This window comes from Rhyacophila brunnea, unplaced genomic scaffold, assembly GCF_057557595.1.
Source record: "Rhyacophila brunnea isolate RB1 unplaced genomic scaffold, BYU_Rbru_1.0 scaffold_21, whole genome shotgun sequence".
Taxonomy (NCBI): domain Eukaryota; kingdom Metazoa; phylum Arthropoda; class Insecta; order Trichoptera; family Rhyacophilidae; genus Rhyacophila; species Rhyacophila brunnea.
The window spans coordinates 36404182-36420870 of NW_028232871.1; the positions used below are offsets into that span (position 1 = coordinate 36404182).

At 32.9% G+C, this 16689-nt stretch overlaps 1 protein-coding gene across 4 annotated transcripts in view; it reads left to right on the forward strand.

The window, feature by feature from the left end:
• The window catches only part of LOC147070983 (uncharacterized), a 944473-nt gene extending 928216 nt beyond the window's left edge, over positions 1-16257 (forward strand). For 3 of the 4 annotated variants that reach the window (XM_085949029.1, XM_085949030.1, XM_085949031.1), the window contains one exon: positions 13365-16257. In XM_085949029.1, coding sequence (XP_085805155.1) covers positions 13365-14501 — 1137 coding nt within the window. In that variant the 3' untranslated portion in view covers positions 14502-16257. The remainder of the gene's footprint in view (positions 1-13364) is intronic. The other variant, XM_085949032.1, reaches the window with a different exon arrangement.
• Positions 16258-16689: the final 432 nt, after the last annotated feature.

Genomic DNA, 16689 nt, shown 5'->3' on the forward strand with positions numbered 1-16689 from the left:
TTTGATAACCGTACCGTTGCTCTATAAATATAATTTCTAATGTCCCCTAGAGTCTACGGCATGATGTTTTTGAGCGATCACCTAGCCAAACACTCACTCTCTGCGGCACACTGTTGAGTAATTTCAATTATTTAATAGCATGCTATTGCCATATTATATAGCATTATAACAAATGATGATGTTACAACTCAATCGTGTTGTCCTCTGGTTGACCTTGATTTTCCCTTTTGCCACCCTTCACGTCAACATACTCGCTATGCGTCTTCGCATCGTAAACGAACGTTGCAAGCATTTTGAATTAGTTGTATTGAGTGTATCCCCATAGCTACATATCGCAAGACCTTGATTGGCGATTCATATAAGCTTTATGTTGCCTATTATAGAGACCGTCGATTTTATATATATAAATTGATTTGATTTAATGGTAATTGATATAGTAACCGCGATGTACCTATATAGTGAACAGTCACCAGGATCGATAACCCTCCAATAAATAAACGATTCCATTCAAAATAGAGTATTTTTGTGAAATAGTTCTACCAGGGTAGCAGAAGTCCCAGACAGTTCCAGATAAACTCAAGATTTATATTGGGTGTATTGAAACATTTTTCTCGCCGCTTGTCCCGCCCGGCGCGGCGCTGTTATCCCCGGCGCGGGAGATTGATTCATTGGCAGATAATTTATTTTTCACAATAATAAAACCGGGCGCAGTTTTCCAAATATACCTCCTCGTTCTTTATGAAATCCTGGCAGCCGCTACATCAAATTGAAGAGGGGCAGAATATTTATTTATCTCTAGCAACGTTTATGCAAACTGTCCAGTCTTTTATATTTTTATTTCGTTTTTTTTTTCTAAGAAGCTCTGAATAATATTATTTCTTATCTTTTCGCCATTTTTCGTTTTTATTATTAAAATGTTTTGAAAGGTTTCTTTGTATTTTTTGATGCCTGTGAGATTCTTGGAAATATTCAATAAACGTTTTTTGGAGCAATAAAATGTAACGAGGCAATCTGTAAACAGAACGGATATTTAATTAATGGCTATTTCTCTGCATTAAGCAAAATGATGTTTTCTTCTTCAATATTATCGTGAAGTTAAGACATTTATTGTGTTTTGTAGCGTTTTTAAACTTTCTATAAATAAGATTACTTTCAATAATACTCAGTTATTGTAATTAGAATATTTATTTTTATCACGATAATAGAATATTCTTTACACAACTTTCTTTCTACTTATTTAAAGGTGAATTCGTATAACGAAATAAACCATCCAAGGCAGGCAACAAATTGTACTTAATTTATGAAGGTGCGTTTATGACATCAAATATTTAGTGATCATTTTAGTATTATAATACATTATCTAAACGCCCCTAACAGATGTTTTCATCCCTTCTGTCTCATTTGAATCGCGGTCGTCACTTGATGAGTGTAATGATTTGACGCTGTCATCTTGGCGCAGCCGATTATGAGATGTCATTAGGACACCAGGACAACTAGACGATTGCCGTATTAGATACATGATTGCTGTATTCATATATTTTATTTACTTCCCAATAATTTGTTACCTAGAGTCTGTATTCTATAAGCTGGCGTTCACGTCACGTCGTTCGCGAACGGAGAGCATGTGCCATCGCGTTCGACTGTTGCAAGAAGAATGCTGAAGCGGGGGGTGAAACCGCACGCCAGCTTATAGAATACAGACTACCTATTCAAGTTTTCCCAATAAAAAAAATATTTCGTTAATATCAACAGACTTTTTACGAGACACTGATGTCAGTGAGTTCAAATTGGACCAAAAAACTCACTAAATAAAAAATGGGGTTGATTCAATCGCCGGAGATCGAATCTGCGACTCATCCTTCATTTGCGGCCATTTTGTCCATCACTTCACTATGGTGACATACCCATAACTACCCATATTTTGTTGTATTTGTTTTTATACTACAATAATAATATTATATTCTATATCCCTCCTTGTCTGTGCACGAAGCTTGTCGATATTAAAATATGAAATATCGCGGAAAAGGGGTATTTTTATTGTCATAATAATTTAATTCCTGACATTCGGCTCCCTTTTATATGGGAAAAGGAATGTAAATATTTCTTTCCGCTTTCTCGAACATTCCTTGAATCCGTTAGACGAAATTTATTGCCCCCCTTTAGCTAGCGCATTTATCGCGCGGAATAGTTTTAAATGTAATAGTTTATTTGTAACGCAGCACTGCAGCGGAAAGGAGTAACAGTTGCATGCTACTTTCTCTACCTCCTATTCGATTCTGCAGCCCGTTCCTTCTTAAATCACACGTGTCAGCAGTTTTCCTTGCTTCGTTTTGTTTCCTGTTTCAGCGAAAACTCACCTTGCCTCCCAAACGACTCCAGACATTTTTGACCGAATATTTTCACGCAGGGTTTATGCAACCCCGGTACATTTGTTTTTTTTGTCCGCCATAAATTGTAACTTTTGTAAGAAGGGATGGTCGAAATGTCGCGGAAAAGTATTCACCTGCGGTCAAAATACTTGGTAGTTTTCCCAAAATCCTTCATTATGACAACGGTGAAAATATGCGTCGAGAAAACTTTTTGTCTTTTCATAAAACATTTGAATTTTTACTATTCAAAATAAAATTCTTTCTCAAATGTATGAAAAACTGTAGTTTAATGTAAACTAATCACATATTGCAAGGATTTTATATAGTTAATATTTTATATGTATATGGTGTATGTAGAGATCTTTATTTAGCTACGCATTTTTTTCGACTTATACGAAGTATAAATGTATAATTATCTTAGAAATAGAGAGCATCAGTTGTTTATTCTCCCAAGGTGCAGAACCAACCTGCCACTGGTAATGCCAACTGGGAGGGCGATAACTATATCCAACCAAATTGCTTCGGGTGTTGATATATTTCACTTGCGTGAGGTGAGTTTAGGTGGACACTATTTTATAGATTCTTAAAAATAGAGTCCACCTAAACTAACTCGGTGTACTTCTTTGAACTTTTATTATATGTATAATTATTGTATTTTCACTACTTTTTGTATGTTTATATTATGTTCTCTTTTTATAGTTTCATTTTTATCGCTTTTTTTCTTATTTATAATAATCTTTCATGTCATGTTGTGAACGTTTTAAATTTATAATTTGTAATGTCCACAATATGTTTAAAAAAAATTTAAAGTTTTCAAAAACTCGATAATTTGTGATCATCTTTTGTAATTGAAAATCAAGTTATTCCAAGACGGTATCCGGGTCTCTCATAAATTTTAGTTTTAACGTACCTGCAGCTTTATTTTTTAATAATTTTTTTTTATTCAGTTAGTGATACACAAGTTTTAAGAATGCAACTTTCTTTATTAAATATGCACAATTTGTAACCCTTAGAAATTAACGTTTTATAACAATTTCCATTATAAAAATGATGCTATGTGATAATGATATATATATTGTATGACGTCATAATATCATATTATATTTTAGTGATTAATTAAAGATTTGCCTGTCTATTTAAACAAAACAAGTGAGTATCGATTCAGTTCAGCACTCGTATTGTTATTTTGCATTTTCGATACAAGAGAGAATATATTTGCAGTAGAGTGATTCTAACGAACAAAAACTATTCATCATTATTTTATTTCACTGAGCGAATAGTTTCAACTTTAAACTACAACAGCACTCACTGAAAGTTTTTCTCTGCGAGAGCAAAGTAACCAGTGGTTTCGGAATCTAAGTTATCGATCAATCACAATGAAAGCCGTTTTTTGAGTGTTTTTCCGTTGCTTGCATTTTACGGTCGTACTGTGTAGCAGTGTATAGTACTTTGAATGAACGTTACTTGAAGCCAGTGCTTTAAGATTTTTCATTCCGCTACTGAAAAACAGTTGAAAAGTTGCTTATTGCCTCGATTTTTTATTCCTTTTAGTAAATGCACTTTTCATATTTATTATTACGGAAGAAATTATACATAGCATGTTAATTTTTAACTATTTGTATAAGTCCACTTATGGGAAAATTGGATTTATAACTCGACTCTCGTAGTCCAGTGCGTACGGCGCTGACTTTTCATCCGGGGCTCCGGGTACGATTCCCCGGTGAAGCCGCAATATATAAGCCTGGTACAGGGAACTCAGAAATAATGGGAACTGAAATACATAACGGATAAGACGATAGCAGGTAACTGACTCGAGTAAGGAAGAATCCGTGTTAAACTTACACACGTGTCAAGAATACGTTTTACGTCGAATACTGAAAACTGCTCTTGGTTTATGCATTTACGCTCATTTAATGTTGGTGTATTACACACACTATTGCACGTGCATAATGCGTGCTTCATTATTGTAAGACACTCACACATTCAAAAGCATGCATCAACATGTGGCTTATTGAATATAGGCTATCGGTATTCTATTTATTATCTCTTCTGTGGCCTGGTGTTAGTGATTGTTTCACTTCTATCATTAACTACACTACTGTCCAACAGGATCTTATTGGCTACGTGTTAAAACTGTTAACTAACAAACTCATCCCATTTTTAACCGCACTTCGATTGAAGCGCCTTCCGGTTAGCGACGAGTTGTCCACGTGTTAAAATTGTGAACTAACAAGCTCCTCTTACTTTTAACCGCACTAGCGACTTCCGGTTAATGCCTAGATCTTCTTGTCGGATAGTAGTTTGTCATTACACTACAGTCATTGAACCTCATGTCCTGCTGCAGTGTTAAAAAAGACGCAGATGTGACACTAATGGCGAAGAAAGACACGAAAGAATATATTTATTGCTATCGTTCGTATGTGGTGATTTTACTAATGAATTTTTTCTGTGCCATTATCAAAATCTAATCAATGTTATCAAATGTATGCAGGTAAATTACTTAAATACGGTTATTTTAATATTTTCTGAAAATATAGGTGATTTTAATTATTTTTCATAACGTCAATAAATATTTTTTATTTTAAAATCTCTTTATTTTTGTTTATTTTGTACTAGTTGACGATGCCCCTTTAAAGCGGGTGAACCCGGTCCTGATTCATCTTACACTAAGTGGAATAAGTGCTACATACTGTGTTTTATTTTAATTAATCTCTTAATACGACGGTTTTTCCTTTACATTCTTTTATCCAATTTCGATAAAAATATAAACAAAAAACTTTCATATCATCCAACGTTTTTAATAATCTAGTCAAATCCCTAATTAAGAGAGTGAGGAAAACGGATAATACCATAAACCAATGTTACCCAACCGGTCATCCGCAAGTCACCTAGTCAAATTACACAAATGTAGAAAAAATGGTTAAAATAAATGTGTATTAAACCATACATCTACAAAGAAATTGGTTAGATTTGCAATCAGTATAATATATTTTTTTCATTTTACATGAAATTCTTACAATATCGCAACAATTCTTACGAACAAGAAATGAAAATAAAAATAATATTAAATTCTACAGGTTTATAAAAGGTTTGTCGATAGCTATTTCGGTTGTAACACCATTATCAAGACTATTCAGACAGGCCGTTTGCCTTTGCTTAAATACTATACGTATAGATAGAGACAGAATACATTTTCTTATTCGTTCAAACAATGTCAAGAAATAACCAAAGCACTCGAACCCAGTACTTTCAATAATTTTTGTATATTTTGATATCCATTAAAAACCCACTTAGGGTTTTCAAAGTATTAATAATATTACAATTAATAATAAGTATACTAAGTCACAATATTTTTTGAACGAATAAGAAAATGTATTCTGTCTCTATCTATACGTATAGTATTTTAGCAAAGGCAAACTGCCTGAATAATCTTGATAATGGTGTTACAACCGAAAAAGCTATCGACAAACCTTTAGAATTTAATATTAATTATATTTTCATTTCTTGTAAAATGGAATTCTACCAAGTAAATGCTTACTCAATTAATAATTCTTACGAAGCCTGAAATCAATGTATTAGAATGCAGACGGGACCGAGAAGTAAAAAACGTTTTAAAAGAGCGTGTTGCTCTGTTACCTAGTGTGCGATAGGTAGTCTGCAATTCCAAATTATTCCAGTTAATAATGTATCATTTATAAATTTAGATTTTTGACATATACGCATCGCACCGTCCAATCTCTTTGATTTGCTTAAGTCTCTTTAATTTTATAATAGTTTCCAACTGTTTTAAAAAAAAAAATTTTAATAATTACACAACTCGCAAAAGAATGAGTAAACAGAATATATTTATTTTGTTGATTTCATTTCGTCTTCTGAGAATCCCAATTCTACTTCAGAGAGCTTAAATGAAAATTTTCAAACAACTGAAGATTCAAGCCGTGTAGAGTTTCCAATTAGAACTTTACTATAAGTGTGTTAAAATGTGGAGTACGAAAATACGTTGAAAATTATATTCAATAGGTACCTACTAATTTTCTTGTGTTACAATCGATGAAATTCAAAGACCCCAATGTGTAATTTGTGGTGAAGTTTTGGCGAATGATTCATTAAAGCATGGAAAATTAATTCGTCATTTTGAATCAAAGTAACCGTTAAAAATAAACCTATTGATTATTTTGAAAGACAACAAGCATTAAACACACAAAAAATCACTGCAAGCTCCACATGATTCTAATTCCTCAATTGTGAAATCATCATTTTCGGGAGCGATGCATATAGCGAAGATTATGAATCTCTTTACAATTGCAGAAGATTTAATTAAGCCTTATATATGGTGGATGTGTACTGAGCTTTTTGGACAAGCATGTGCTAAATATTTACATTCCTTTATTAATACATTAATAAATTTAAAGTATGTTTTAATTAAAATGAGAGGAAAAGGGTAACATTTTGAAAAGATTGCTTTTAATAACACATTTTTATCGCGGGGGGGTTCGCAGAACTTCATACACCTTGCCCACAATACCGAAAAGGTTTCGAAACACTGATAGACGACACCCTTGCCGTTGTTCTAATCTAAATTCATGCAAGTGCTATCTATATTGCAGTCGATAATTCGATACTCAGCCAAGTATAATAAATAGGTCCACCATAAATTCTCAATTTCATTATTTTTTTGTGATTCGCGCATTTTTTAATTTGTTTACGAGTAGTGACATTAAAATAAATAGTTTATAGTTCAAACATAAATTATTAATATTATTGACTATATATTTTATATGATAATATATTTACTATTTCTTCGGTTTTAATTACCTGTAAATAATAAAATGGCGTCCCTGCTTGAAAAGCCAATTAGCAATTAAAGCAGAACTTTTATAACCATAACCGCTAATTATCATGCTTCGTTATGAAATAAATTTCATCCTATCCGCAAGAGCTTGGCCTTAATAATTTTCTAGTTGCCTTTACAGCATGATTATTCCTTTGGTATTCTAGCAAACATAATTTTATGTAGTAAAATGAAATGAATAAAATGCTATTTTTTTTCTTTAGGTATGTACATTTACCTTATGACAGAGAGGATATTTGACCGACAAAGGGATAGCTAACACACCTTTTCTTCATAATATGTTAAGAATTCATTTTCGCATCGTTATAAAAATTACCTTCGTCAATCAATCTTATCTAGCTTATTAATTTACATTGTGTTTATGTAACTGTATGCAATAACCTTTTTATCAAACCTTTCATTAAGTTATTTTAAAAAACAGTTTTACACAGTGTTAAAACTTCTAAATTACTATCGTTAACATTGGTTTGGCGCCTAACGTTCACGCCACAGTATATGTTCTCCTAACGAGTGTGAAGTGAAGACGTTACTGGTGGTGGAAGGCAAAATAAAGCTTTTCCAATGCAATTTTCCCCATTTTCAAATTTTGCACGATCATTATTTGCAATAAATTTTAATTGATAAAATCCATTGTATCAGGCGCCCAAAATACAGAGCAAGTGTGTGTGGCTTATTCAACTTAAGCCCAGCCTGACGGTCCACACTATTAGTGTCCCACCATGCACTACCTGTGAAGTAAGCACCAACTTGCCAAAGGAGAACCATTAAGCCGGGCTTACTCCTAGGCAAGAAATTCTCCTAACCAATGTATCAGGGGTACATAAATATGTACGGGTAGACGGTAGAGAGCAGTGTTGCGCAAAATTGGCGGAAACCGGGACACTGCCGCACACACCGCTCAAGGTTCGGGCGGCTTACGAACTACTTAGTTACTTACTTCTTGCTTAGCGACGCTAGACGAAAATTACCATAATGTTATTATTATTATTGCTAGCCGGTTAAGATTGTGGCGGGTTTAACTGCACAGTTTAGGATTTTTGTAGTTAAGAAAACTGTCACTTAAAATTGGCTTTATGAGTATTTAATAAGTACAGCGAGAATGATACATATTATTTTATATTATGTATATCATTTCATGAGATCGGTTTTGTATAATATATTGAAATTCTTGTAACAATTACTTCACAAATTCATGGTTATTACTACCATTTTTTGGCATTTTGACATGATATTATATTGATTTAAATAAAATCAAATATTATATACTAATTACAATTTTTTTTCATGATTTTTTCTAATACGTTTGCTTCTTTAATAAAGAATATTATATTCTCAAATCTTGGGAATCAATCTTTGAATTAAAACATAACTTATTACCTATATACTTGAGTACCTACTTATTAGGTACTTAATCCAAATAATAAAGCTCATGAGCGAGATGTCGTCCTTATATAGAGACAGAAACATTGTCAACACTGACGTAAAATATTAAGGTATGTAAGTGTACTTGATATACGACTATATATTGTTTTTATTCAATTAAATTTTATTCGAATGGTGACAATAAGCAATGATGACAGAAAAATCGCGAATAATGCGCATTACCTGAATTTGACAATATGTATTGCATATGACAGTTGTCATGCAACAAAAATCAGTTCATGATTTTGACCTACTTCAGAAATATGATGTTCTTTCATTAAACCGATAATTTCATATTATTCGAGGTACAACAACATATTGTATGAAATGGAAGTATGTAGTCATTATCGGATGTGGGGAGCTGAAATTGGAATTACGTTGAAGGTTCTACAGCTTGGTCTTCAACATAAATAAATCCCTATTGATTAATTATAGTAGCGCGAGCCTTTTTCGAATATATGGTAATTAATTAGATATAATTAACTTGTAGTTAATTCAATGAAAACGATTCATTTTAATTAATTAGTAGATTCATTAATTTTATTAAACTAGGACGTTTTGAATTGTTTTCGTACATTTTAATTTTCCTTATCATATTATAGAATTTTTCAATAAGCTTTATCAATTAATTAACGTTATTCAGGTCGCTTTTTTGATGATGCCACACACCTGTGCTACCTCCTTGCTTTTACGCCACCGTTTAACACTCCTTCCACGCCAAAATAATATAAGAAAAACCGGTTGTTTGATAAAACCCCGTAACATCCGATAATGTGTGTTGTCAGTCTGTAGGTTGTACGTGTAAATACTTTTTGTACAGTTAATGTTTTTTGTTTCTATTTTTTAAAATCTGCTAGTCTATTTATCTTTGGAGTAATTGCCCACAACTGAATTTATTAAGAAGTACGCACAATTAAAAAAGACACTAAAACAAAAGCTGCTTTTAATTCGAAACGTTACAGTTTTTTCTGTTGTAAGTTAAGTTTTCCCAGCGTTACAGTTTTCATGCATAATTATTTTTAATAGGCGTATAACATTTTTTTGCTGTTTGTTTTTCGTTCGCGCCGACTTCCTTTCTTGGCATTTTTATGCAATTTGAACGCTAACGCTTTTATTTAATTGTCCTTGCGGCATCCTTTATTATTTAAAACGCTGAGAGAAAAATTTCTCGTAAAAATGAAGCACTTCCTCGACTCCTTAAATTATAAAATAACCTCCCAGAGTGTTGTTTTTGCAAAGCATAATGTAAAAATATGATGGCCGTTTTGCGAAGGTGTATAAATTTAAATTACATTTTTATTTGAATGTAAAAAGGCTTTAAGTAAAATACCCTTGTTTTTTTGTTTTTACCTCTCTCCTTCGCAAACCATAAACGAAATAATTATAAATAATGTTTGTTTTTAATCGGATTCGGTTTTTTACGTTTAGATATATTTTTCATTTTTATAAAAGCAGAATTACAAATATTCTTTTATTTTGTTTAAATCCGTCGTACCATTGCAACCTCTTGCTTGATGCACCCAAGATAAATAATTAAAATATAACAATAAATACGATTTTATTTAGCTAATTTATGATAAGTAAGCAATTAAATTGTTATCTACTCAATTTCAAGACATTTTGAAAACACGTGACACAAAACTATTATGTGAAAAATAAATCTATAACATATTAGTTTAGTGTTTACTCAGTACACCAATTAAACAATTACTTCACAACCAGATACCTTGTTCTACACTTTAGAGTCAACGAAATAATGTTCGCTAAAACATTTGTTTACGTGCATTATATTGGCCGACATACGTACATAGGTAAGCCGGGAATGCTCTCCGCGAATTTGAACTCTGCCGAGTATAGTTAACGAGAAAACTTTTACCATTATTCCCTAGACAAGGGGGGCGGGCAGGTATGTTTGAATAAAGGTATTCAACTGACGTGCAATTTTTTTCACCTCCTCTTAGTCTCTTCTGTGCCCCGCGTGAAAGTTTAACCGATTAGAATATGCATTAGAAAACTTTGATTAAAGAAGATATTAGATATGTCAAAACTTACGAACCTATTCAATTGTTTGGATAGATAGAACGAATTGAAAAAACTTGAGGTTAGAATGCCCATTACTTCTTCTGAATACCTTTCACTAAACATAGAGTTAGGAAGCGAGATTTCAATTTGAGGTCTTAATAAATTCTGCAAAGTCTTAAGAAAATACAATACTACACATACATTGATTTAAATTTTAAAACACAGAACCTGGTCTAGAGTTAGTCTCCTCGTTTCTAAAAATTATGTGACGGTTTACTTTATAATTTATTTATATTCTAATACCAGTTACTCAATAGCGTTCTTGCTCACTTAGAGTCAAGTAAATAAGCCCCGGGTCGTCTTTGGCGTATTTCGAAGCGTCGACTTTTCGTACTGTGTCGGTTTATAATGTAGGTGGGTCTCGGGTTCGAATCCCGGGTCTGGCAAATTTTGATGTTGTTTTTTAATGTGTGTTTGAACTATGTTAAGCAAGTGGCTAACATACATTTTTCTGTTTGCTTGCTTGCAACCCAAATGCCACATCGGATTTTAGAGCCAATTAAAAAAAATGAAAATGGTGCCAGATTTTGATTTCCTTCACAGGCGGACACTTACCCACCCTATCATCGCGGGCAAATCCTGAGTCTGACAATACATGTACTTAATCTATTCAGCAAATGGCCAACATCTATTTCTCGTGAAAAACATTCAAAAATTAAATGGACAATTTTTTTATCACAATTGCTTGTTGAAGCGGAATTCACAAGTATCAACACAAACATAGACCCCCCAAACCAACTCGCCCACACCACACTCGGCCTTAATCGAGCTTACAGTGAGGTCCTACGTTTAGATGTGAAGCAGCATTTTTACGCCTGGGAATGTCTCTGGAGCAGATACCCAAGTCGCTAAACACTGAAGTGTACTTTGACTAAGTTTACAGATACTTTATAAAAAGTGCCCATGAGAGAGAGGAGCACGTTGAGGTAACAAAAAATCGGTATCGGGAGAAAATTTTAATAATCCGTAAGCTGGTATTTTCTCAGTCTTCTTTCGCGCCTTTCAGGACTTGGTTATTGTTATTAGCGACGGCTACTCCGCACTTTTTTGCCTCGGGTGTTTCCAAAATTACTACCACCATCAGGGGCAGATAATAAATTTTTGGCCGCCTGATACAAAATAGCCTAAGTTTTTTTTAATTAGTATTCATCACTATGTACGTACAAACGGTCTCTGTTCTAGCAGAACACACTAACTGGAGAATACTAGTTTTGAGTAATTTGACTTTGAAGTTGTTAAAATGTTTGAAATGGTCTATCATGTGAGTTTATTAAGTAATCGTAAAAAGGATGACTTTAAAATAAAGACTGTTTATTTATTAAGAAGGTTTCCAGACGGTAAAGTTTGAAATAAGGAACATTTTGGTATAACTAACTCAATATGTCATTTTTTAGAATTAGTGTCTTCTGCCAGAACAGTGACGAAACAATGTTTTTTTATAGCTAATAATCCTGCTATTGACTTTAATCGTTTTCGTGGTGATTAATTCTATAAAACAAATTGAAATGTACGTATGTTTTTGTCTCAAGATTGTATTTTTCTTTGGGCTCGATTCACCTCCTTCCCGTCTGTTTTAAGCCGCTTCTCTCCAATTGTAAACACTGAAGGTTTCTAAATTCAACTTAAACACTGTCCTTCTCCATTTAGTCTACCATGCATGTTATAGCTTGCCTTCCGACTTCCGTATTCATGCGTGACTCATTCGTCCTACATGTAGGTACCTAAATTTTATGGACGATGTACGGTTTCCTGACCAAATCACACAGCTCATTCTTGTATCTCTGTCTTCACTCTCTATGGCGTATACTATCCGTATGTCTGAAGATAGATTCAAATTAGCCCAACTCTTTTAAATGTTCTTGATCAAGTACCTACATCACACATTGGTGCGTGTTTTTGTACAATATGCTTGTGCTGACAGATTAATTATGTAGGTATTTGTTACATACACCTATATGTGCTTTGATTTTTTTTCTTGGCTGTATGTATCCAATACATTGGAAAATTATATTAATTAATGTATTATTCGATCAAAATCTTGTGGTATTTCGTAGTCTGTATATTTTTATCCGAATTAAGTGGATGCATTTAATCAGCTCTCGTATTACCATAATTCTTATATTTATTTTAATTATATTTTATATTCTGTTCACGAACTACTTACCGTTAAAAATGCTTGTAAAATCCGTGTTCTTGTAGTTAATATTCATTTTCATAACCATTGCGAATCCGCACTTTAAAATATGCAAATTTGGCTCCTTCGAGTATCGGGCTATCAGAGGACGGTGTGGGGATGTTTTTTTTGCTGTAGTAATTACTAACAAAATACCTCCTCGCTGTTTTGCGCCCCGGGCAATATTAAAAACTCGCGACCAATACCTTTGCATGCCAGGGAACAATTATTATTATTACGAGTCCTCGATTTGAATTTATAAATAATTCAGGAAATTGTATCAAAAAAAAAAATCAGAAGAAGATTTGTAATAATACCTACATATTGCATTGCCTTAAAATGTTTTCATTCTCAATAAAAACTCAAGCGTGTTCTTAATCGATTTGATACATATACATGAGTATTATTTATGTTTCATGAGCTATGTAATCTAATATTCTAATCCATATTTTTTCTTTTATTACAGTTTCCGGGCTGTCAAGAAGCTTGCCGTTTCCACGCTGAAGCATCAACCAGAGCCCAACAGTCGCAGCCTGTCATTCACACCAAAGGCGAGGGCGTTGTGCGAGTCTCCGGCGCCCTCGCCCGCTGGCCTCCACCAGCCACCCAGCCGCGCACTCCTCTGGTCTACGTAGTCATGAGACGTTCAGCAAACGGACCGTGGAGACAGATCATCCAAACAATCGACTTAGCCACCAGAGTGCCGTCGAACAATGGCGGTGCTCTGCTTAGAGTTCTCGTCGTCGACCCGCAAGGATTGGTCACAATCTACAGCCCCGATGAGACTTACAATAAACAAGATTATTCAACCAAAAGGAAGAAGAAAATCAATACAGAGATCAAAGTTACCACACCTGAGACAATGATGACCGATTCTTTCGATCAAATGTGGTCACTGAAAGAAGTCTCGCTGATTCACCAAAAGGTTTTAGTTATTGGAGAAATCGCTTGGGAACCGAGGACTAATAAAGGACTGTATCTTGTCACCTGGGAAGTGGACGGCGGTGGACTTAAAGGAAATCTTTTTACTGATTCAACTTGTGTTACATTGTCTTTATGGCCGGACACAATATACCACATTCAAGTCGAGCTTGTATCTAGAAGGCCAGGAATTGAGAATGAAAAATCGGAAATGATGACTTTGGATACTGGACGAGCTCTGAAAGTCTCCACCGAAAGTATGGAAGACGTAAAAATAATTCCCGATTCAAATAAACGATCCACCGAAGATCAGGCGGAGTCTGTTGATAATCTTTATTCTGTGATTGTCAGTTCAGTGAGAGAACATCATATATCTGAAGGACGTCAAAATCTTGAACTGATTTTGGGTTGCACGACAGCTGTCATATTATTCGTTGCTATAGTAGTGGTCCTAGCTTGGCGCTGCAAGCGCCAGGGGACATTTCCTGGAACTAATGTATACGTCGGAGATACGAGCATCAGAAGTCGAAAACTGGTAGAAGACTTTCTTCCCGTTCACGGTTTCCAGCCTATCCTCACGATGGTCTCAGATGTACCGGCGAAATCCCGAGGGGTTTGCTCAGCGTCCACGAGTCCAGCGCATCCTGCCCGTCCCGAAAGACGTCCTGAAGTTCAGGTTTGACGCCATAGCTACGGATCTCTGATGCTATTTGACGACAAGGATGCTACAGTATAAAGTGAAAAGTTCCTAAACGCTTTTATTTTAAATTTTGAGTTGTCATTTTACCAGGGCGTCAGAAGGGGTGTTATGGTATCGTGACGGTTTTTGACAATGACACCTGTGTATGAACGTTTGGTTTATAACATTATAAACTTCTACGTTGTGCCGGTATATATTTGTCTCTAGTTAATGGGTTGCCAACGGACGTCATTGCCGATGTGCAATATCTGAGGCTGACTGGATTATTAATATTTAAATAAGTGTAAAAAAAGAAACAAAAAAATATATACGAAACAATTACTTCTACCAAGAAAATAAACATCGCAATATATCCAATTATTGCATTATTATATTTCAATAAAAAAAATACAAAAACATTCGAAATGAAATTATTCATTAAAATATTAATTTGCAAGCAAAGAATTTGGACAAAAATCAAGGCGAATACAATAATTGAATTATTTTGAAAATCTTAATATCGTATCAATGAGCTTTCTACATATTTTATTATATAATGAAACTATCTCCATGTGGAAGATTGGTGGGGAATTATTCATTGGAATAAAAACATAATAAAAATTACCGTCCCCATATCCATTAATTATCGATTCTAATAACCCGAAATGAGATTCTAAACTAAAAGAAGTTTATTTTAAATCATCGAAAAAAGAAATTGACAATGGAAGAGATCGTGTATAATTAAAATGAATTGTTTAAGTGATAATAACAATAATTTATTATTGTTTATATGCTTATGAAAAGAGACTTAAAGTGATACCAATATTTTAAACCTGAAACTATGTAAGGACAATTACCCTCGTGGTACGCTAATGTGTATAAAAATAAAATAGAAAATGTATTTATAAGTTTTGTAATAATTGATAGTAATTTGAAATATTTATGAAAACCTTATTTGAAAGCTTGCTTTTGTGATTGAACATAATTATTATTATTACATAGGTATAATATTAAGCAATATTCTCAAATAAATTTTATAGTAATGTATTCTTTTCGATTTTCGCTTTTCTAAATATTTTTTTTTTTTTTTTTGATATTTCTTATTATTTATATCAGTCATTTTATCAATCATGTTTAAATTTAATTATTCGTATACCATGCGTGATTCCTAATAACATCTTTGTTTCAATCAATAAGTTGGTGCACAACAACATTATTGTAAGTCCAGTTTGGTTTGTTTTTTAAAAAAACCGATTTCATTATAATATTCAGAATCATATTACGAACGAAATAATCATACTATTAACATCAATCTTGTCAAATCATCTATTTGGACGTAAATATTTGTACATGATAAAGTTATGTAGGTATGTAATTACTAAAATATGGTTTAATCTGGACATACACCGTCTGTGCTCTAAATAAATCTATACATGTGTTAAAACTAATTGAATTTGTGACATTGCCTTATTAAAATATCTCTTAATACTTACCATTTGTTTAATAAATCATAATCCGTTGTATCTTTCTTAATTTTATCATAACATTTTAACCATAAATTGTAGCACTTGGGTACTTTTGTAAAATAGCACTTATGTTATCGAATTGTCAATTTTGGCCAGTCTTAGAATGTTGCAATTTTCTGTTTGTAATTAATTCATCAATATTTTGCTCATCAAAATTAGTCTATACAATAAAAGTAAATATTTGATCAATAATATACTGACATCTACAGCTCGAACACCGGTAGGTATGTGACAAAAAAAAATCTTGACATACGAATTTATAACTACTTTAAATCATTAAATAATGTAATATCATTTTTTTGACTGTTGTATAATTATTAAATAAATTATCTATCTCTTTGCTATCATTTACTTTTTTTAAAGCTCATTAAAATAATTATTAATCAAAGAATAATTTTATATAGTTTTTATTGTACATAATTACATTGTATTGTTGCGTGACTTTATTTTTTCTATATTTTTACTTGTAAATGTTTTGTAAAAAGGAAACTAGTCTATAAAAGATAATACAAGTATGTAGATTCAATTCTATTATTTCAAAACCAAACCAATAAATAATTTCGTTATTTCTTTATCAATTTATTGTATTTAAATAATAATATTTCATTCGTGAGAAGTCTTAATTTTTTGGACAAATTCGTTTTTTTTTTAAATTATTTATGTTT